A 22,185-nucleotide genomic window follows, 5' to 3' on the forward strand; every position below is an offset into this window, starting at 1 on the left:
TTTGCGTGCTATCCAGTCAGAGGAAAGGCTATACCTGATTACAATCAAGCCATCCATAGTGTTCAGATAGCAATCCACACTTTAGTTTACTTTAGTTGAGTTTATTTCACTCTTCCTCTATCAAGGTAGAGTGAAAAGGTTCTGCTTGTGTGCTATCCAGTCAAAGAAAAATACATTATACATGAATACAATCGAGCTGTCCACAGTGAACAGATAAAAGATTAAGTATACAACATTCAGTGCAAAGACATACACACTCCAAAGACGTACAGGTTTGTAGCTTAATTAGCTTTGGTAAAGATTGTATATTGACCGTAGTGTGTAGGACAGTGCTAGTGTACGGGGATCGCTGGTTGATGCTGAATCGGCTGAGGGATCTGTTTCTGCTCTGTATCATTAAACTAAACTAAACCAAACTAACAATTTTTGTAGACGAGAATTCATTCATTATGGACTGGAATAAATATTGTCCCTTGTGACAGGCTTGAATTTTTGCGATCCACTTTTCACTCCTCTGAGCATCCTATACCAAACACTATCCACTGGGTCTTCTATCTGCTCGCCTAATAGTTTACAGCTCGCCATCATATCTTCCTTATCGTGCTCCACTTATCACTTTCCTCACTTACCAGATTCCATAATCTGCAGCTCCATCCAAGAAATTGCAAAGAGTTTGGATGTAGCCCAGACCATCCATCACTCAATCCAACCTTCCTTCCAGCTGCACTTGACACTGCCTCGGCAAGATCACCAGCAAAATCAAGCACGTCTTATCCCAGACATCCCTCTTCTCCCCTCTCCCATCAGGCAAGTGGCACAGAAGTCTGGAGTGTTCACACCTCCAGATGTTTAGACAGTTTCTTCCCAGCTGGTATCAGGCAACTGAACTATGCTATCACCAACTAGAGAATGCTCCTGACCAATCATCTACCTCATTGGAGACCTTCAGACTATCTTTAGTCAGACTTTACTGATCTTTATCTCGCACTGAACATTATCCCCATTATCCTGTATCTGCATTATGTTGGCGGCTTCATTGTAACAATGTAAAGACATAAAATGCTGGAGTAACTCAGCGGGCCAGACAACATCTCTGGAGAAAAGGAATCGGTGAGGTTATGGGTTGATGTTTCAGACTGCGGCATCCTTCTTCAGACCTAAGAATTCAGAATTAAGTCTGAACAAGAGTCTTGACCCACAACTTCACCCATTCCTTTTCTCCAGAGACGCTATCTGACCTGCTGAGTTACTCAAGCTTTTTGTGTCTATCTTCGGTTTAAACCAGCATCTTCACTTCCTTCCTACACATATAATCATATGGAAGTGTACCCTTCCTTATCTCTGTGTCTCCCTCTCCCCTGACTGGCAGTCTGAAGAAGGGTCTTGACCCGAAAGATCACCCATTCCTTCTATCCAGAGGTGCTGCCTATCTCTCGCTGTGTTACGCCAGCATTTTGTGTCTATCTTCAGTGTAAACCAGCATCTGCAGTTCCTTCCCATGCACATGATCCATTGTTGGTTGTGGACTAGGTGAGAATGAGTTATACAGACAATGAAACTCAGCAGGTTTCAGTGAAACTACTGTGACACCTTGGGTGGGGGAGGGACAGAGAGAGAGGGGATGCAAGGGTTACTTTGGGTCCTCCAGCAGGTTTTTTTTGCTCCAGATTCCAGCATCTGCAGTTTCTTGCAGAGTCCGGCATCTGCAGTCTCTTGAGAACCTAAAAAGGTTCTCTCACTTCAGCAATGCAAAGCCATATGGAAAATCATTGTGGACGTGCGAGAAAAGGCTGAGTACTGGTATGTTTGTATCTGAGTTGGAAGTTGTGCATTGGAACTTTGCTCAAGAGAACAGTTAGACTGATCATGTTTTTCTAAATCCTTCCTGTGGAAAGGATGTATGGAAGTGTCACATGCCAGCAAGAAATTTGGATTCGTGCAGACCTATGGATCTCGATTAATATGGGTCCTTTCTTCTCAGAAAGACATAAGTTCTGGAGTAAGGCAGCGGGTCAGGCAGCATCTCTGCAGAATCTCTGCAGAAAGAGGATAGGTTTCCTGTTATTCTTCTTTCTCAGTCACATAATGGCTTCTTTGACTTTCATTGGCACAACTTTGGTCCTCATGTTGATAAACAGCAATAAAAGTTTCCAAAGGTGATGGAAAGACTGGAGGAAAGACTAGGTGCTGAGGCAATTAAACACACCTGAGCAATTACAAGCACCTGTGAAGCCATGTGTCCCAAACGTTATTGTCCACTGAAATGGGAGGACTGTGTATAAACCAGGTTTAATTTCTACATGGTGAAACCAAAATGTATAAAATTAGCCTTTAATAAAATGTGACAATGTGCACTTTAACCACATATGATTTTTTTTCTATTACAAATCTCATATTGTGGAGTACAGAGGCAAATAAATAAATGATGGGTCTTTGTCCCAAACATTATGGAGGGCACTGTTGGTGGTAAATTTTACACCGAGCTGCAGTATTGATGTACACTGCTGCTGAGAAAACCTTCTCTTTCCTTAAGGCATGGCGCTGTTAGACCAGCCAGCTCACACTGGGAACGTATAGTGCTCGTCACCACAAGTACCCAGGTTCCTGTCCAATCAATGGAAATTGACATTGGTCCATTGTGGCTGAAGGGCAAAGGTCCTTTGTTAAATTATGTATCGAGCTCAGTCTGGTCCCTGAACGATTGAGTCCACGGCACACAAATTAAATTGCCTCGTTTCACAGTCGGACATGTTTGTGACCCAGGGCTCGAAGAGACCAATGCTTTTGATAGGCTTTGACTCAAAAATTATTAAGGTTTTCATTGATAAGGTATTCTTGGGATAAGACTGCTTGTATTTATGAGGGGAAAAAGATTAGACTCTATTGCCTTCCATCACGGTGAGGAATGTGGGGAATCCGCTGTGGTGGATGTTTATGTTGACTTTTATGTAGTTGTGTGTCTTGTTGCTTTTGTTTCAGTATGGCTGTATGGTAATACGAATATCACTGTACCTTAATTGGTACACGTGACAATACACAGACCTTGGAACCTTTGATGAGGAGAATGCGGCTTAATTTTTTGCAAAGCTGACATGTTCTTACTCAGTCTTAATCTCAGTCCACATGTATTTAGTCTCTGTGATGGAGGTTTCTATCGCCAAGTGATGTGAAAAAAGGATGGAGAAGAAGAGTTAGGAATATGTGACAATAAATTAGGCGTGGCACAGTGGTGCAGCGGTAGAGTTGCTGCCTTACAGCGCCAGGGAACCAGATTTGATCCTGACCACGGCTGCTGTCTGTACAGAGTTTGCATGCTCTCCCAGTGACCACGTGGGGTTTCTCCCAGTACTCCGGTTTCCTCCCACATTCCGAAGACGTGCAGGTTTGTCGGTTAATTGGCCTCTGTAAATCATCCCTAGTGTGTCAGAGAGACTCAGTGTATGGGTGATCGCTGGCTGCGTGGACCTGCTGACCCAAAGAGCCTATTTCCACGCTCTATCATGAAACTAAACTAAACTCGGGTTCCTATTAAATCCTCTCCCTCTCACATTAAAATTATTATTCAAAAAGGAGGAAGTGCCTTAATTGTCATCCCATCATTTCACATTTATTTGATTTTAGTATCAGGGCATCGATGACAAGGCCATATTTATTGCACATCCCTAATTGCCCTTGGGAAGGTAGTGAGAAGAGACCTACTTGAACCCTTGTAGTCCTAATGGTGAAGATACTCCCACACAATTTTGGGTAAAGATTTGCCAAATTTGGATCTCGTGATGACAAAGGCCGGTAGATTGGAAGATTAGGAAATTCATTCCTCACGTATGAAAGGTCCAATCAAGAGTCCGTTAACAGCAGAGAAGATATGTTCCTGAATCCTGTGGCACATGTTTTCAAGCTTTGGTATCATCTGCCCGACAGTAGAGGGGAAAAGAGGGAATGACTGGGGTGTGAATAGTTCATTGTATTGGCTGCCTTCCCATGGCAGCATAAGGTATAGAGTGGCACAATGGTGCAGCAGTGGAGTTGTTGCCGTAGATCCTGACCATGGGCACTGTCTGTACAGAGTTTGTACGTTCTCCCTGTAACTACATAGAAACATAGAAACATAGAAAATAGGTGCAGGAGGAGGCCATTCGGCTCTTCGAGCCAGCGCCGCCATTCATTGTGATCATGGCTGATCGTCCCCAATCAATAACCCATGCCTGCCATCTCCCCATATACCTTGATTCCACCATCCCCTAGAGCTCTATCTAACTCTCTCTTAAATCCATCCAGTGATTTGGCCTCCACTGCCCTCTGTGGCAGAGAATTCCACAAATTCACAACTCTCTGGGTGAAAAAGTTCCTTCTCACCTCAGTTTTAAATGGCCTCCCCTTTATTCTAAGACTGTGGCCCTTGGTTCTGGACTCGCCCAACATTGGGATCATTTTTCCTGCATCTAGCTTGTCCAGTCCTTTTATAATTTTGTATGTTTCTATAAGATCCCCTCTCATCCTTCTAAACTCCAATGAATACAAGCCCAGTCTTTTCAATCTTTCCTCATATGTCATTCCCGCCATCCCAGGGATCAATCTCGTCTGTTGTACCTGCACGCCAACTTTCAGTGACTGGTGTACAAGGACATCCAGGTCACGCTGCACCCCCCCCCCCCCCCCTTACCTAACCTAACTCCATTGAGATAATAATCTGCCTCCTTGTTTTTGCCACCAAAGTGCATAACCTCACATTTATCGATATTATACTGCATCTGCCACCCATCTGCCCACTCACTCAACCTGTCCAGGTCACCCTGCAACTGTGTAGGTTTTCTGTGCTCTGATTTCCTCCCACATTCCAATGATGTGTGAGTTTTGCAGGTTAATTGGCTCCTGTAAATTGTCCCTGGCGTGTAGGATAGTGTAGTGTATGGATGATCGCTGGCTCGGTGGGCCAAATTACCTATTTCCACACTGTATCTCTAAACCAAACTAAACCAAACTAAACTAAACTAAACTATGGTCAGAGTGAATTGGGAATTGAAGGTGGAAGGCTGGTTTGTGTGATGGACTGGATTGTGTTCACATCTCAATGCAACTTCTTGCTCAGAGACTGGTTTGTCTTGGACTGAGTAGTTGTCACTGCCAAGCTTCGTGTCATTGTACATTTTCTTCCTTTGCAAAGGTTGGGGCAAGAGATTGTTCTTTTATCCATTTGGCATTGGGATCAATGTTAACAAGGATGCCCCACTGCCCACAGAAGCCTGGGCAGATATTTGCCATACCTTTTGAGGTTGACTGAAGATCTTTCCCATTATTTTCATTTATCTTGCCCTCTAGAGAATACAGCAGACTCTGGACATTGTTCACGTTGGCAGAAATGTTTACAACCTTCTTTTGGAGAAGACCCAGTTTGATTTCCTGATTGGACAGCTTGTCGTTGAATTTTCTTGCCAATGCTGTGAAACATCAAAATAAACCATTAAAGTTAGGATTCAGTACACACACACACACACACACACACACACACACACACACACACACACACACACACACACTCCCATTGTATTACAAAGAATCAGAAGATGACTACCATCTGTCAATGACTCCCATGCTTGTCAATATAGTTTAGTTTAGAGATACACCACGGACACAGACCCTTCAGCCCACTGAGTCCGTACCTACCAGCTGAGTCCGTGCCTACCAGCTGAGTCCTTGCCTACCAGCTGAGTCCTTGCCTACCCGTACACCAGCACTTTCCTACATACAAGGAACATATTACAATTTTTACAAAAGCCAAATTAACCTACAAATCTGTACATCTTTGGAGTGTAGAAGGAAACCAGAGTACCCGGAGAAAACCCACGCGGTCTTGGGGGGGAGCCTATAAACTCCATACAGACATCACCCGTAGTCAGGATTGAACCTGGGCCTCTGGCGCTGTAAGGCAGCAACTCTACTGCTGCGCCACTGTGTTGCCCAAACATACAATCATCTCGAACCGTAAACTTTGCTCAAATGGCTTCCCTTCTCTTCCACTTCTAATTGAGAAACTGCCAAACCTGCAGAGTGGAATTTGCATTTTGAACTTACCATGCAAGTAAAACACAAATATCATCCCTAAAGTTGCATTTGAATTAAATGTCAAGATACTGCAAGGTGGAATAATCTTTGACGTGCTGTGAATAAGGGTTCTGCCATCAATCACCATTACACGACTAAGGACATTAGACATATATACAGCTGGTGTGTCGACATTCTCCCAGGACCCTGCTCTAATGAATTGAATGGATCTCCTTTATCATACAATTTAAATCTTTATATTGATTTCTTTTTTTTCAAAGCCACTTATCAAAATATATTATCAGCGTTCTCCCAACTCAATTATCTCAACCGAGGGATGGGCAGCAATGACTTTCGACTTCAGAAATATAGTGCAGAAACAGGCCCTTTGCCCCACCGAGTCCGTGCCGACCAGCGATCACCCCATACACTAACGCTATCCTACACACACTGGGAACAATTTACAAATTATCAAAGTCTTTGGAGTGCAGGAGGAAACCGGAGGACCCAGGGAAAATTCACGCGGTCATGGGGAAAACTTACAAACCCCACACAGACAACACCTGTAGTCAGGATCTAAACTAGGTCTCTGTCACTGTAAGGCAGCAACTCTACTGTTGCACCACCATGCCGCCCCAAATGGGAAAAGGAAGAAAATTATCTCAAGAGGCTCAAGGTTTGTGAATTCCTAACGAAGATAGGTGGTAGAGTTGCTGCCTTACAGCGCCAGAGACCCGTGTTTGATCCTGACTACAGGTGCTGTCTGTGTGGAGTTTGCGCATTCTCCCTGTGACTGCATGGGCTCCCTTTGGGTGCTCTGATTTCCTCCCACATCCCAAAGATGTGCGGGTTTGAAGATTAATTGGCCTTTTAAATTGTTCCTAATGTGTGGGGAGTGGATGAGAAATAAATCAATCTATCAACATATTGAACGGTGAGACAGCTATGAGAAGCTGAGGCCCACTCCTGCCCTCCATTTTGTTCTCTTTGGTTTAGTTTAGTTTAGAGATACAGCATGGAAACAGGCCCTTCGGCCCAGCAAGACCATGCTGAAAATCAGTCATCTGTTCACTGTAGCTCTATATTATCCACTTTCTTATCCACTCTCTAAACACCAGGGGCAATTTACCGTGGCCAATTAACCTACAAACCCACAAGTCTTTGAGATGTGGGAGGAAACCGGTGCATCTGGAAGAAACCCATGCGGTCGCAGGGAAAATGTGCAAACTTCACATAGACAGCACACGAGATCAGGATCGAACCCGGGTGTCTGGCTCTGTGAGTCAGCAAGCTCTACTGCTGCACCACCGTGCTGCTGAGGTTGGTGCCAGAGGTTTCCCGTGCCTCTACAGGATATGTTGTTCTGCAGCCTTTTCCAGAATATTCTACCGGCTGCGGCACTGTGCTGTCCTGTTATGGTTTTAATGTATTATTCTGCAATGATTCTGTTGTGAACAGGGGATTAATACCCTTTTGTAATTTGCCACTGGAGAAGATATCCAGTTTACACAGGAGGCCCGCCAAGAACGGTGGGAGGGGGGGGTCTACTGAGAATGAAGGGGGGATGCAACAGGTGGCGGGGGGGGGGGGGGGGGTGGGGGGAGGGTGCGGTGGCAGTCAGCAGATGGGATTATTCAGTGAATTTTTATGTAACTTTGTCGGTGCCAGAAAGGGCGGCGACACTTATGTAGGTCATATGCAAAACAAAGCATTTAACTATACCCAGGCACACCTGACAATAGAGTATCATTGAATCATTGAGAACTCTGACCTCTTATGTTCCAGAGTTTGGGGACCTGTGGCTCAACTTGCAAGTTCCTTCAATCAGCAAATTGGGCAGCTTGAATGGTGCTGATGGACTCTCTCTCTCTCTCACGACACAGTTGCGTATTCCTCCTACATGTGTTTTGCTCCAATGCTGTAATTGGCTGTTTCCCAGTTTGGGTTTGTGTTGACATTCCTTGACCTTGTGATTGGATGTTTACAATTTGTTTTGCATCTTGTTTTCTTGATACTAATTATCTTAAAGCGTTTGCAGATAATTGCTTTCTGAAACAGATGCGGGGTATACCAACTACAAAGTTTTCACATTTGAATCAGTTTTTCATGAACTCGCTACGGCACTATAAGTCAATTCCTTGGCTGAACAAGAATGGCGGCTCGATGGCGCAGCAGTAGAGTTGCTGCCTTACAGTGTCAGAGACCCAGGTTCGATCCTGACTACGGGTGCTGTCTGTACAGAGTTCGTACGCTCTCCCCGTGACCTGCATGTGTTGTCTCCGGATGGTCCGATTTTCTCCCATACAACAAAATGTACAGGGTGGAGGGTTTGGTAAAGTTGTAAAATTGTCCTTCGTGTGCAGGATAGTGTTAGTGTGCGTGGATGGCTGGACTCGGTGGGCCAAAGGGCCAGTTTCCGCATTGTATCTCTAAACTAAACTAAACTAACCTAAACTAAAAAAACCTGAGTTTTACAAAAACAAGGAAGAAAACACAAAATACTGCACTGAGATACTCCAGCAGACTGTATCTTCTACCTGAGTTTTAAGATTGATTGACTGAATGATATAGCCTGAAAATCCTGAAAACTGGCCTTTCGACCCACTGAGTCCATACCTTCCATCGGTCACCGGTTCACACAAGACCCACCACCTTTTGCGATGGGTTATTTAGTCATAGAATGTACTCAAGCCACTTTCCCATATCACTATGTTATCCCACTTTCTCATCCACTCCCGACAAACTAGGGTCAATTTACAGAGGCCAATTATCCTACAAACCTGCACATCTTTGGGATGTGGGAGGAAACCGTTGGACTCAGAGGAAACCCACACGGGGCATACCAACTGCAAACAGGGAGAACTTGCATACGCCACATAGACAGCACCTGAGATCAGGGTTGAACCCGAGTCTCTGACACAGTGAGGCAGCCATTTTACCAGCTGTGCCACTGTGCTGCCTTCTTCTGTTTTGTTATTTCACCATCATTCATGCCTTTAATTATTTCTAATATGGATTGTCTTAATTAGCCATTTTAATCACTTTGGAATGTTATTCGTTATGTTACTTTCACTTTCATATCCACTCACTATACACCAGGGGGAAATTACAGAGGCCAATTGACCTAAAAACCCGCAAGGCTTCGGAAATTGGGTGGAAACTGCAGCACCCAGAGGACAACTACATGGCCACAGGTTGAATGTGCTAAACTAAACTAAACTAAAACTACACATAGACAGCACCCGAGGGCAGGATCAAACCCGGGTCTCTGGTACTGTGAGGCAGCAGCTCTACCCGCTGCATCACTGTGTCCACTGAATTCATTTCAGAATCATAGAGTCATACAGTGTGGAATTGGGTCCAACGGCCCAACTTGCCTACATTGACCAACATGTCCCATCTACACTAGTCCCACCGGCCCATATTGCTCTAAACCTATCTTATCCATGTAACTGTCTAAATGTTTCTTAAACATTGTGATAGTCCCTGCCACCTCCTCTGACAGCTCATTCCTTAGACCCACCACCTTTTGTGATGGGTTATCTAGTCATAGAATGTACTCAAGCCACTTTCCCATATCACTCCACCCATCGAAACACGTATCTCAGGAATTCAAGGAGTGAACATGCGACCGTCATCTTCCATAAAAATGATAAGTCTGCACTGTATCGTACTACAGACTCCTTTACTTTAGTTTTTAGTATAGTTTAGAAATACATCACGGCAACAGGCCCTTCATCCCCCCAAGTCTGCGCTGAACAATGATCCCCGAACATTAGCACTATCCTATACACTAGGGACTAATTATAATTTTTACCGAAGCCAACTAACCTACAAACCTACACGTATTTGGAGTGTGGGAGGAAACCGGAGCACCCGGAGAGAACCCGCGGGGTCACAGGGAGAACGTACAAACAGCACTGGTAGTCAGGGTATAACCCGTGTCCCTGGCGCTGTAAGGCAGCAACTCTACCTCTGCACCACCATGCTGCCCTAAAGGTTGCAGGTGCGGTCTTTGCAAAAGAAGAGTAGGCCATTCAGCCGTTCCACCTTGTTCTGTCATTCACTCCGCAAGGCTGATCTGTCAGATCCAGTTACCTTCCTTGCTTTCATCAGTTTATAATCTGCCTGGCACCAACAATATCTGTTGATCTCTGTTCTGAAAATTATGATTGTTCCTCCCACACTTTCCATGGGAGAAGATTTACACTCCCGCCATCGTTGGAGGGAAAAGGTGCGATCACTTAAAATGACCCGACTCAAACATTAATGTGAGCCTGTCTTGTTTCTAAATCCCTCATGCGAGGAAATAGCATTTTGCAATCTATGTTGTCAAATGCTGTAAACATCTTTTAGCTTAGTCTAGAAATAGAGCATGGAACAGGCCCTTCAGTCCACCGAGTCCACGCAGACCATTAATGACCCGTTCACACTAGATACACTGGAATTTAGAAGGATGAGAGTAGATCTTATCGAAACGTATAAGATTATTAAGGGGTTGGACACGTTAGAGGCAGGAAACATGTTCCCAATGTTGGGGGAGTCCAGAACAAGGGGCCACAGTTTAAGAATAAGGGGTAGGCCATTTAGAACAGAGATGAGGAAAAACTTTTTCAGTCAGAGAGTTGTAAATCTGTGGAATTCTCTGCCTCAGAAGGCAGTGGGGGCCAATTCTCTGAATGCATTCAAGAGAGAGCTGGATAGAGCTCTTAAGGATAGCGGAGTCAGGGGGTATGGGGAGAAGGCAGGAACAGGGTACTGATTGAGAATGATCAGCCATGATCACATTGAATGGCGGTGCTGGCTCGAAGGGCCAAATGGCCTTCTCCTGCACCTATTGTCTATTGTCTATTATCTATGTTATCCCACTCTCTCATCTCCTCTCTTCCCACTTGGGGCAATTTACAGAGGCCACTTAACCTACAAACCCACACATCTTTGCGAAGTGGGAAGAAACCAGAGCACCCAGAGCAGTCACAGAGAGGACAGGCAAACTCCACACAGTCAGTACCCAAGGTCAGGATTGAACCCAGGTCTCTGGCACTGTGTGAGAGGAGCTCCAACAACTGCATCACTGTGAGATCCCCTTATTTACAAGGCACACCTTATGTCCAGGTCCTGTAAATCTAGTACCCAAACCCCTTCCCTCAATGAAATGCATTTACTTAGGTCCTGGAAGTGAATAAATAAAGCAGCCAATCCTTTGCCACAAAGGAAATTATCTCTGTATTAGGTTTTCTTTAAAAGCTTTCACTCTTGCAGTTAAATAATACCAAATAACACTAAGTGCAGCTAACCTTGATCATAGTGGGGTTGAGGATACTTGGGGAGATCTGCGCCAGTTCTCTGACTCTCAGCTTGGTTCTCCTCCGCTTGTCTCTTCAAAGAATCTGTGATTAATACAGAAAGTTTGAGAGTGAGTCTTCACAAGTACCAATGGTATGTGTGTGTGTGCCGGTGTGTGCTCTGTCTATGTGTGCATGTGCACTCTGTGTGTGTGTGTGTGTGCGTGTGTGTGTGTGTGTGTGTGTGTGTGTGTGTGTGTGTGTGTGTGTGTGTGTGTGTGTGTGTGTACGTAGATGTTTGTGTGTGCTCTAGTGTGTATGTATGTGTGTGTGTGTGTGTGTGTGTATGTGTGCTCTGTGTGCGTGTGTGTGTGTGAGTGTGGGTGCGCATGTGTGGGTGTGTGTGTGAGCGTGGGTGTGGATGTGTCCTTACTGTCTGTGCGTGTGTGTACTAGGCATGGTACAAGTAAATATGTAAATGAAAAAAAACCTGCAGATGTTGGAAATACAAAATAAAAGCAGGAAATGCTGTAAACACTAAGCAGGTCAGGCAGCATCTGCAGAGAGTGAAATACTGTTATTTTTTCAGTTCATGGGCACTTTGCTTGCACTGATTCCTAAGGCGGTGTCTTTAACCTGAAGCATTTGCTCTGTTCCCCATTCCACAGATGCTGCCGGACCCGCTGAGCGTTTCCAGTTTTTGTTGCAAGCTGTCGTGTGGTTCATCAGGATGATGCTGGGTCCAGTGTTCTGGCAGCGGCTGGAGGGTCTGGAGGCTCTTCCAGGTTCCAAGTGACAGAACGATAAATGAACTTCCGTGCAGGGAGATATGAGCCTCGGAATTACGGAGAGGTTTCGGAGGTGCAACATTTGCAAACCCTCCTTTCCATCGACTCCATCTACGCTTCATGCTGCTTTGGCAAGGGCCACCGGCTTAATCAAGGGTCAGTCTCACCCTCTTCTCACTTCCTCTTCTTCCACTAACCAGTCAGCGGAAAGACTATCCATGAATTACCATTGAGCCGTCCACAGCGTACAGGTACATGATAACGGGAAAAATATTTAGAGCAAAATAAAGTCCAGTACATTCCGATTAAAGATAGTCCGAGAGTCTCCAGTGAGGTAGATGGGAGGTCAGGACCGCTCTCTGGTTGTTGGTAGGATGGTTCAGTTGCCTGATAATGGCTGGGAAGAAACTGCCCCTGAATCTGGAGCTGTGTGTTTTCACAAATCTGTACCTCTTGCCTTGCCTCTTGAAGAGGGAGTGACCGGGATGAGACTCGTCCTTGATTATGCTGTTGGCCTTGCTGAGGTAGCGTGTGGTGTAAATGGGGTCAATGGAAGGGAAGTTGGTTTGTGTGATGGTCTGGGCTGCGTCCACAACTCTCTGCAATTCCTTGCGGTTTTGGATGGTGCTCTTCCCAAAGCACACTGTGATACCTCCCAATAAAATGCTTTCTACGATCACCTTACGTTTGTGTTCCCAGGTGCCTGTCAGCAACATCAAAGGAAAGCAGACAGACTGCTCTTTGAGATGCAGAACTATGACCTGCTGGTGGGGTTCAGCTATCAAAACATGTTGGATACCCCAAAATACCAGTCTCTTCTTAAGAGGCAGAGAGTCCTAGAGTCACATCGCACTCAAAAGGCCCTTGTGCAACTTGTCCATCCCAACCAAGATGCCCATCTGTGCTCATTCTATTTGTCCACATTTGACCACTATCCTTCTAAACCTTTCCTATCCATGTACCTATCCAGGCACCTGTTAAAGTTGTTATAATATCTGCCTGAAATACTTTGGCTTGTTCCATATACCCAGCATCCGCTGTGTGAAAAGGTTGCCCCTCAAGTTCCTATTAAACCTTTTCTCGCCTAAAGCTCGTGTCCTCTGGTTCTTGATTCTCTTCCTCTTGGTAAAACACTCTGTGCATTTGCCCTATCTAGTCCCTACGTGATCTTACACACCTCTATAAGATCACCTCTCAACCTCCTGCGCTCCAAGGAATAAAGTCTGAGTCTTTCCAACCTCTCCCTCCGCTCAGCCCCTCAAGTCCTCGTAAATCGTCTCTGCATCCTTCCTTTCTGTGAATATATTTCTTCTCGTCTCTTCTCCCAAAGGGAAACACAGTGACACAGCTGCTAAAGCTGCTGCCTTACATGGCCAGAGACCCTGGTTACCCAAAACCCTCGATGCTGTCTGCATGGGGGGGGTTTTCATTCTTCCCATATGAGTTCATTTGGCCCGTTGAGGCAATGCTAACACTCAAAGCAATCCCATCTCCTCTCTTTCCTGCATAATGACATCCTTCCCATAGCATGGTAGCCAAAACTGAACACAATACTCCAAATGGAACCCACCAATGAAAGATTGCTAACTGCAGCAATTAGTTTAGTTTAGTTTACGTGTACCAATGTCAGCCGAAAGACTATACATGATTACAATCGAGCTGTCCACAGTGTACAGATACAGGATAAAAGGAATAACGTATTGGGCACAAAGTCAGATTAAAGATAGTCTGAGGATCTCCAATGAGGTAAATGGGAGGTCAGGATAACAGCTGGAAGAAACTGTCCCTGAATCTGGACATGTGCACTTTCACACTTCTGTACCTCTTGCCTGATGGGAGAGGGGAGAAGAGGGAGTGACCGGGGTAAGACTCATAAGGTTTTGTACTGTCAAACTACAGAGTTGCAGAAAGAGGGAGCATGCTTCCAAATACCATCTGATTCCTGGGTCCAAGGCCACAAGAATACATTCTGCATGTGCAGAGTAGAACAAGCAAATGAGCTCCTCCTACCCCAAAAGGATCAATGCAGAAACACAAGGTGCTGGAGAAACTCAATGGGTCAGGCAGCATCTTTATAGGATGCCCAAAGGTCAGGTTTTGGGTCAAGACCCTTCTTCAGATTGATTGCAGCAGGGGGAAGAAAGTTAGAAATGAGGTGGGGGGCAGGGTAAAGCCTGGCAAACCATACATGGCTGACAGGTGGGGGGGGGGTGGGGGGGTGGGGGGGGGGCACTGAGAGCAAAGAAAGACTGGGGAGAGAGGGGAGGACGGTGAGAAGGGAGAGGGACAATCAGGACTATATTAAATACTTTTGTAACTTTTCGGTGCCCTATACGTGGCGACTCTTTGCATACTTGTGTACTGTATGCAGAACAAAGAATTTCACTGTACCAAGTACATCAGTACAAAAAAGTATCGATATACCATATATATGTGTGTGTGTGTGTGTGTGTGTGTGTGTGTGTGTGTGTGTGTGTGTGTGTGAGTGTGTGTGTGTGTATGTATATATATGTGTGTGTAGACTAAAACTCAGATCTTGTATGGTAATATATATGTATCTATATTTGATATCGCTGATTTCTCCAAAACGGAGATTTTTGCGCAGCCTTAATCACCAAGGGGACATCTGCTGGAAAATGATGTTTGTTTTTAATTCGGACGCATATTTGTTAAGTTACAGAGGTTTTAAAGCGCTGCCCCCCCCCCCCCCCCATGAATTATTGATGGTCCTATAGGGGGCGCTGCGGTGCGGATTTAGTCTTCAGCGTGTGACGTCACAATGGACAAGCAGCTGCTATTGGGTGTCTACTCTTTACAAATTTACATTTTTTTATTTTTAACCTTTTTTTTCAAGGTCTTCAGCTTGTGACGTCACAATGCTTGTGTGAGATGGTTGCAACATTGTTGCAATAAGCAGCTGATTGTTTTTTAAAGTATTTTTTTTTATTGCAAGTCACTTAACATACACAGATCAGCATTGGGCCCCTATGCTCATAGGCCACCGGGGCAAGTGTTTCGAAAAAAGCACTGAGAGTGTGTCTGGGGGAGAGAGAGAATGGGGGGGGGTCTGAGAATGGGGACTGGGGAGGGGGACAACAGGGGTCGTTGCGGAGGGGGCTTGGTGGTGGGGGAAAGAGGGGTACTGGGAAAAGGGGAGGTCCCACTTCCCCCCTCAACCCCTTCCTCCCCCCTCCTTCCCACCTCCATCCCCACTCCCTCCCCCCCTCCCTCCCCCCTCAATCCCAACCTCCATCACCACTCAGCCCCTAACTCCCCCCCTCCCTCCTTCCCTCCATCCCACCCTCCCCCACTCCCTCCCCCCTCCCTCCACCCTTCCATCCCTCTCCCCCTCCCCCCTCCTTCCACCCTCCCTCCCCCCCTCCCGGTTACAATGGAAACCCAACGGGGACGGGCCCAACGGGGAAAGAGGGGTACTGGGAAAAGGGGAGATCCCCCTCCCTCCCCTCCCCCCTCCCCCCTTCCCTCCCCCCCTTCCCCCCTCCCCTTCCCCCCTCCCCTCCCCCCCTCCCTCCCCCTCCCCTCCTCCCTCCACACCTCCCTCCACACCTCCCTCCTCCCTCCCTCCCCCCCTCCCGGTTACAATGGAAACCCTACGAGGACGGGCCCCCTCCCTCCCCCTCCCCTCCCTCCCCACCCCATCCCTTCCCTCTCCTTCCCCCCCTCCCCTCCCCCTCCCTCCCCCTCCCCTCCTCCCTCCACAACTTCCTCCTCCCTCCCTCCCCTTCCCTCCATCCCCTCCTCCCGGTTACAATGGAAACCCTACGAGGACGGGCCCAACGGGGAAAGAGGGGTACTGGGAAAAGGGGAGGTCCCCCTCCTCCCCCCTTCCCTCCCCCCTCCCCTCCCCCTCCCTCCCCCTCCCCCCCTACCCCCCTCCCTCCCCTCTCCCTCCCCATCCCCTCCCCTCCCCCCTCCCTCCCCCTCCCTTCCTCCCTCCACACCTCCCTCCTCCCTCCCTCCCCCTTCCCTCACTCCCGTCCTCCCGGTTACAATGGAAACCCTACGAGGACGGGCCCAACGGGGAAAGAGGGGAACTGGGAAAAGGGGAGGTTCCCCTCCCTCCCCCCTCCCCCTCCCCTCCCTCCCTCTCCCCCCCTACCCCTCTCCCTCCCTCCTCCCCCTCCCTCCCCCTCCCCTCCTCCCTCCACAACTTCCTCCTCCCTCCCCTTCCCTCCCTCCCCTCCTCCCGGTTACAATGGAAACCCTACGAGGACGGGCCCAACGGGGAAAGAGGGGTACTGGGAAAAGGGGAGGTCCCCCTCCTCCCCCCTTCCCCCCTCCCCTCCCCACTCCCCTCCCCCCTCCCTCCCCCTCCCCCCCCTACCCCCCTCCCTCCCCTCTCCCTCCCCATCCCCTCCCCCCTCCCCCTCCCTCCCCCTCCCCCTCCCCTCCTCCCTCCACACCTCCCTCCTCCCTCCCTCCCCCTTCCCTCCCTCCCGTCCTCCCGGTTACAATGGAAACCCTACGAGGACGGGCCCAACGGGGAAAGAGGGGAACTGGGAAAAGGGGAGGTTCCCCTCCCTCCCCCCTCCCCCTCCCCTCCCTCCCTCTCCCCCCCTACCCCTCTCCCTCCCCCCTCCCCCCCTTCCCTCCCCCCCCTCCCTCCCCCTCCCCTCATCCCTCCACACCTCCCACCTCCCTCCCTCCTCCCTCCCTCCCCCTTCCCTCCCTCCCGTCCTCCCGGTTACAATGGAAACCCTACGAGGACGGGCCAAACGGGGAAAGGGGGGAACTGGGAAAAGGGGAGGTTCCCCTCCCTCCCCCCTCCCCCTCCCCCCTCCCCCCTCCCCCCTCCCCCTCCCCTCCCTCCCTCTCCCCCCCTACCCCTCTCCCTCCCCCCTCCCCCCCTTCCCCCCTCCCCTCCCCCCCTCCCTCCCCCTCCCCTCATCCCTCCACACCTCCCTCCTCCCTCCCTCCTCCCTCCCTCCCCCTTCCCTCCCTCCCCTCCTCCCGGTTACAATGGAAACCCTATGAGGACGGGCCCAATGGGGAAAGAGGGGTACTGGGAAAAGGGGAGGTCCCCCTCCCTCCCTTCCCCCCTCCCCTCCCCCCTCCCTCCCCCCTACCCACCTCCCTCTCCCTCCCCCCTCCCCTCCCCTCCCCCCTCCCTCCCTCCCCCCTCCCTCCCCCACACCCCCTCCCTCCCCCTACCCCCCTCCCTCCCCCCTCCCCCCCTTCCCCCCTCCCCTCCCCCTCCCTCCCCCTCCCCTCCTCCCTCCCTCCCCTTCCCTCCCCCCACTCCCCTCCCGGTTACAATGGAAACCCTACGAGGACGGGCCCAACGGGCACACTTGTGCTAGTATATATATATATATATATATATATATATATACACACACACATATATATATATCATGCTTGACTAATCTTCTGGAATTTTTTGAGGATGTGACAAGTAAAATGGATGAAGGGGACCTGTCTGCCAACCAATTCTCTATCTATGTCAATACCCTACCCCCAATACCATGTGCTCTAATTTTGCTCACCAATCTCCCATGTGGGACCTTATCAAAAGGATTTCAGAAAGTCGAGATACACTACATCCACTGGCTCTCCTTCATCCTATTTACTTGTCACATCCTCAAAAAATTCCAGAAGATTAGTCAAGCAGGATTTCCCCATGCTAACTTAGACCAATCCTTTTACTGCTATCCAAATGCGCCATTATTACCTCTTTAATAATTGACTCCAGCATCTTCCCAACCACTGATGTCAGGCTAACTGGTCTATAATTCCCCATTTTCTCTCTTGCTCCCATTCTTGAAAAATGGGATAACATTAGCTACCCTCCAATCCACAGCAACTGATCCCAAATCTATTGAACATTGGAAAATGATCACCAATGCGTCCACAATTTCCAGAGCCACCTCCTTGAGTATCCTGGGACGCAGACCATCAGGCCCTGGGGATTTATCAGCCTTCAATCCCATCAGTCTACCCAATACTATTTCTCGCCTAATGCAAATTTCTTTCAGTTCCTCTGACTCCCTAGATCCTCTGTCCTCTAGTACATCTGGGAGATTGCTTGTGTCTTCCTTAGTGAAGACAGATCCGAAGTACCTGTTCAACTCTTCCGCCATTTCCTTGTTACCCATAATAATTTCACCCGTTTCTGCCTTCAAGGGACCCACATTTGTCTTTACTAATCTTTTTCTCATGACATACCTAAAGAAGTTTTACTGTCCTTCTTTATATTCTTGGCCAGCTTCCCCTCGTACTTCATCTTTTCAGCCCATATTGCCCATTTTGTTACCTTCTGTTGTCCTTTGAAAGTCACCCAATCCTCTGGCTTCCCGCCACTCTTTGCTATGTTATACATCTTTTATTTTAGTTTTATTTCATCCCTAACTTCCCTTGTCAGCCACGGTTGCCTCTTACTCTGTTTGGAATGAAATGATCCTGCATCTTCTGGATTATGTTCAGAAATTCCTGCCATTGCTGTTCCACTGTCATTCCTGCTCGAATCATTTTAACCTATAAATTTAAATTAACCTACAAACCCACACATCTATGGGATGTGGTAGGAAACCAGAGCACCCAGAGAAAACCCACGTGGTCACAGGGAGAACATGCACACTCTGTACAGTCAGCGCCCGTAGTCAGGATCGAACCTGGGACTCCAGCACTGTGAGGCAGCAACTCTACCACTGCGCTATTTTGTCACCCTGAAAGGAGAGTGAAATGTAAAGCCAAAGGGAGTGATGTATGTGGGAGGGGATGGGTGTGGAGGAAAGAAGATGGGGGGGAGGGCAGAATAATGGAAGAATTGGGCATGCACTTGGGGTGGAGCATCATTACAGGAAATGGAGGGGGAGAAAATGTGGGAGGGAGGGAGTTTTACCTAAACTTGGAGGATTCAGTGGGTATGAACATGTGTGCATCTGTGCAGGAATTCACCCACTGGCTGATTTTGTCCAGACCGAAGCAATGTTGGCAATAATAGGGGGGTCACACTCAAAAGGGGAAAAAATAGTTTGGATGGGGATCAATAACAAAACCCACACACACCATAATAACACTTCAAGATGTTTGCACAATAGCTTTATCTTGACACAAAATTGCTTTGGTGTTATTAACAATCTAATGAGAAGGGACTGATGTCTTGATGGGTGGTAAATGCCTGCTGTTATCTGTAGTGCGAGTTTAGCAGGGTAATTAGAGTTTAGTATGCAACGTGACAGGGAAAATGCGGATGGCAATAATTACGCAAACAGCAGGGGGGAACTCAGAGCAAGGAAAGGTTAAGAACTGTTTGTTTCCTCCTCCCTTTCCCCATCCCCATCCATGTGTGTGCTGCTAATGGACTAAAACTAAAACGATCAGTCAGACATCTTCTCTCTAAGTGTGGAGGCAGGAACTGCAAGTGCTGGTTTGCTCTGTAGACAGACACAAAATGTTGGAGCAACTCAGCAGGTCAGGCAGCATCTCTGGAGAAAGGGAATAGGTGACGTTTCTGGTCAGAGAAGGGGAGAGGTAAACTAGAGGTAAGAAAAGGTACAAAGAATGAGAGGTATGAAAAGAACAAATCAAAGCCAGCAAAGATGATCAAGGAAAGGTGGAGCCCACAATGGTCCATTGTTGGCTGTGGAAAAGGTGATAATGAGTGATACAAACAGTGAGACTAAGCAGGATGACAGTGGAACTAGTAGGATGACCAGGGTGGGGGAGGGATGGAGAGAGAGGGAAAGCAAAGGGTTACTTGAAATGAGAGAAATCAATATTAATATGGCTGCCAGCCCCACTGAGTTACTCCAGCATTTTGTGTATATCTCCTCTCTATGGCTTGGTCTGCTGTAGCCAATGGGTTTGAATATTCTGTGGAAACCTTTAAAGGAGGAACGTGGGAAACCTTTAAGCCTAAAATCCAGTCCTGGCCACCGCTGTTTGAATGTATGGCTGTAGCTGTCTTTGTGGTTTTCAGTGTCAGATATCCCTGTCACTGAGTCACAGGCAATGTTGCCTGCCTAGTGCGGCCTAATCTATTGTGTTAGTTCCCTTGCTGTTAAACCTGGTCACACGTCCCCGCTCTTTTCAGTGTGAAGGAATGTTAATATAAATCTGGAGCAACCCTCAGGGGAAGCTGGGGTTCAATTCCCCGCCAGGGGGAGTTAACATTATTTTCCTATGAAGAAACAAATAATCTTAGCATTTATTTACAACCCCCTTTGCCTAAATCCACCTATTACTTGCCTGTCTTCGTGCTGCCCCCACCTCTCTTTCAGCTTTCTCTCCCCCTTCCTAGAATCAGTCTGAAGAAGGGTCCCGACTTGAAACGTCATCAAATAGTGAAAGGCCTGGATAGGGTGGATGTGGAGAGGATGTTTCCACTAGTGGGAGAGTCTAGGACCAGAGGACACAGCCTCAGAAAAAAAGGACGTATCTTGAGAAAGGAGATGAGGAGGAATTTCTTTAGTCAGAGGGTAGTGAATGTGGAATTCATTGCCACAGACGGCTGTGAAGGCCAAGTCATTGGGTATTTTTAAGGTGCGTATTGACAGATTTTTGATTACTAAGGATATCAGGGGTTATGGGGAGGAAGCAGGTGGATGGGGTTGAGAGGGAAAGATCGATCCGCCATGACTGATTGCCGAAGTACACTTGTTGGCCAATTAGCCTAATTCTGCTCCTGTAACTTTTGAATTTATTAATCAACTCTTGACGTCTACCAGAGATGACCCGCTGAGTTACTCCAGAACTTAATGTCTTTTCATTTGGTAAACCAGCACCTGCAGTTCCTTGTGTGGTCAGGGTAGATTGTTGCCTTAATTTCCAGGTAGTGTGGCGGGCCGAAACACTTTGGTATCGAACCGTCATTGGTCGGGCTCAAACTCTCGTGTGGACCGGGCGTGATCTCGGCCGACCAATCATGTGGTCAGGGGGGCGGCCGTCGTGTGTCAGGCGAACAAACGATTTGGCGGTTGGGATTTGAACTCGGGCACGCGCGGGTGAGCGACGGAACTGCATTCAGTTAATGATTACACAGAGTGTTTACACAACGCATGGACCTCGACAGTGGTGAACCGACGATCCAAAACGATCATGTCTGCAGCCGACAACCCAGACCAGCAGCATGCAGTTTCGCTCAAGCTGCCCACTTTCTGGACATCACTGCCGATGCCACCAAATCCTACTACGTGGCTTCTATGCATCAAGATGTACCAGCATCAGACCCTCTCACTGGTTTACCACTGACCTTTTGGTTGGCAGTCAGCTCCAATATATCCAGGGCAGCATTTCCAGTTCAATGACGTCACTATCCTGTGTTTGATTCTGTAAGTGGGTTGATTCTGAATCTGACGCCTATGAACAGAAATATCCAAATCGTTTAGTAGGGTGTACCACTTTTGAGATTGTGCTTTTGAATTTTATTGAATTGAATGACACCCCTTTCAACCCACTGAGTCCATGCCGATCATCAACTTGTTCTCCGTTATCCCACTTTTGCACCCACTTCTTGCATATTTAGAGTATCGTATTCAGTTCTGGACACCATGTAAAAGGAAAGATGTTGACATGCTGGAAAGGGTACAGAGGACATTTACGAGGATGGTGCCAAGACTCGAAGGTCTGAGCTGTCGCGAGAGTTTCAGCAGGTTAGGACTCTATTAGAGTCATGGAGTGGTAGAGTCAAAGAGTGATACAGTGCAGAAACAGGCCCTTTGGCCCAACTTGCCCACACCGGCCAACAAGTCCCAGCTACACTAGTTCCAACTGCCTGCGTTTGGTCCATATTCCTCCAAACCTGTCTTATCCATGTACCGGTCTAACTGTTTCTTAAATGTTGGGATAGTCCCTGCTTCAACTACCTCCTCTGACAGCTTATTCCATATACCCACCAACATTTGTGTAAAAAAGTTACTGCTCAGATTCCTGTTAAATCTTTTGTCCTTCACCTTAAGCCTATGCCCTCTGGTCCTTGATTCACCTACTCTGGGCAAGAGACTCTGTGCATCTATCCAATCTATTCCTCATGATTTTATACACCTCAATAAGTTCACCCCTCATCCTCCTGTGCTCCAAGTAATAGAGCCCCAGCCTACTCAAACTCT

The 22,185-nt window shown here is 47.7% G+C and overlaps 1 protein-coding gene across 2 annotated transcripts in view; it reads right to left on the minus strand.

Moving 5' to 3' along the window:
• The window catches only part of LOC144595697 (multimerin-1-like), a 62,779-nt gene that overhangs the window by 15,180 nt on the left and 25,414 nt on the right, over nucleotides 1-22,185 (minus strand). For both annotated transcript variants that reach the window (XM_078403244.1, XM_078403237.1), the window contains 3 exons: nucleotides 21,330-21,436; nucleotides 11,340-11,432; nucleotides 5,265-5,438 (listed from right to left, as the gene is read on the minus strand). In XM_078403244.1, the coding sequence (XP_078259370.1) occupies nucleotides 5,265-5,438; nucleotides 11,340-11,432; nucleotides 21,330-21,436 (374 nt within the window). The remainder of the gene's footprint in view (nucleotides 1-5,264; nucleotides 5,439-11,339; nucleotides 11,433-21,329; nucleotides 21,437-22,185) is intronic.

This window comes from Rhinoraja longicauda, chromosome 1, assembly GCF_053455715.1.
Source record: "Rhinoraja longicauda isolate Sanriku21f chromosome 1, sRhiLon1.1, whole genome shotgun sequence".
Classification (NCBI taxonomy): domain Eukaryota; kingdom Metazoa; phylum Chordata; class Chondrichthyes; order Rajiformes; family Arhynchobatidae; genus Rhinoraja; species Rhinoraja longicauda.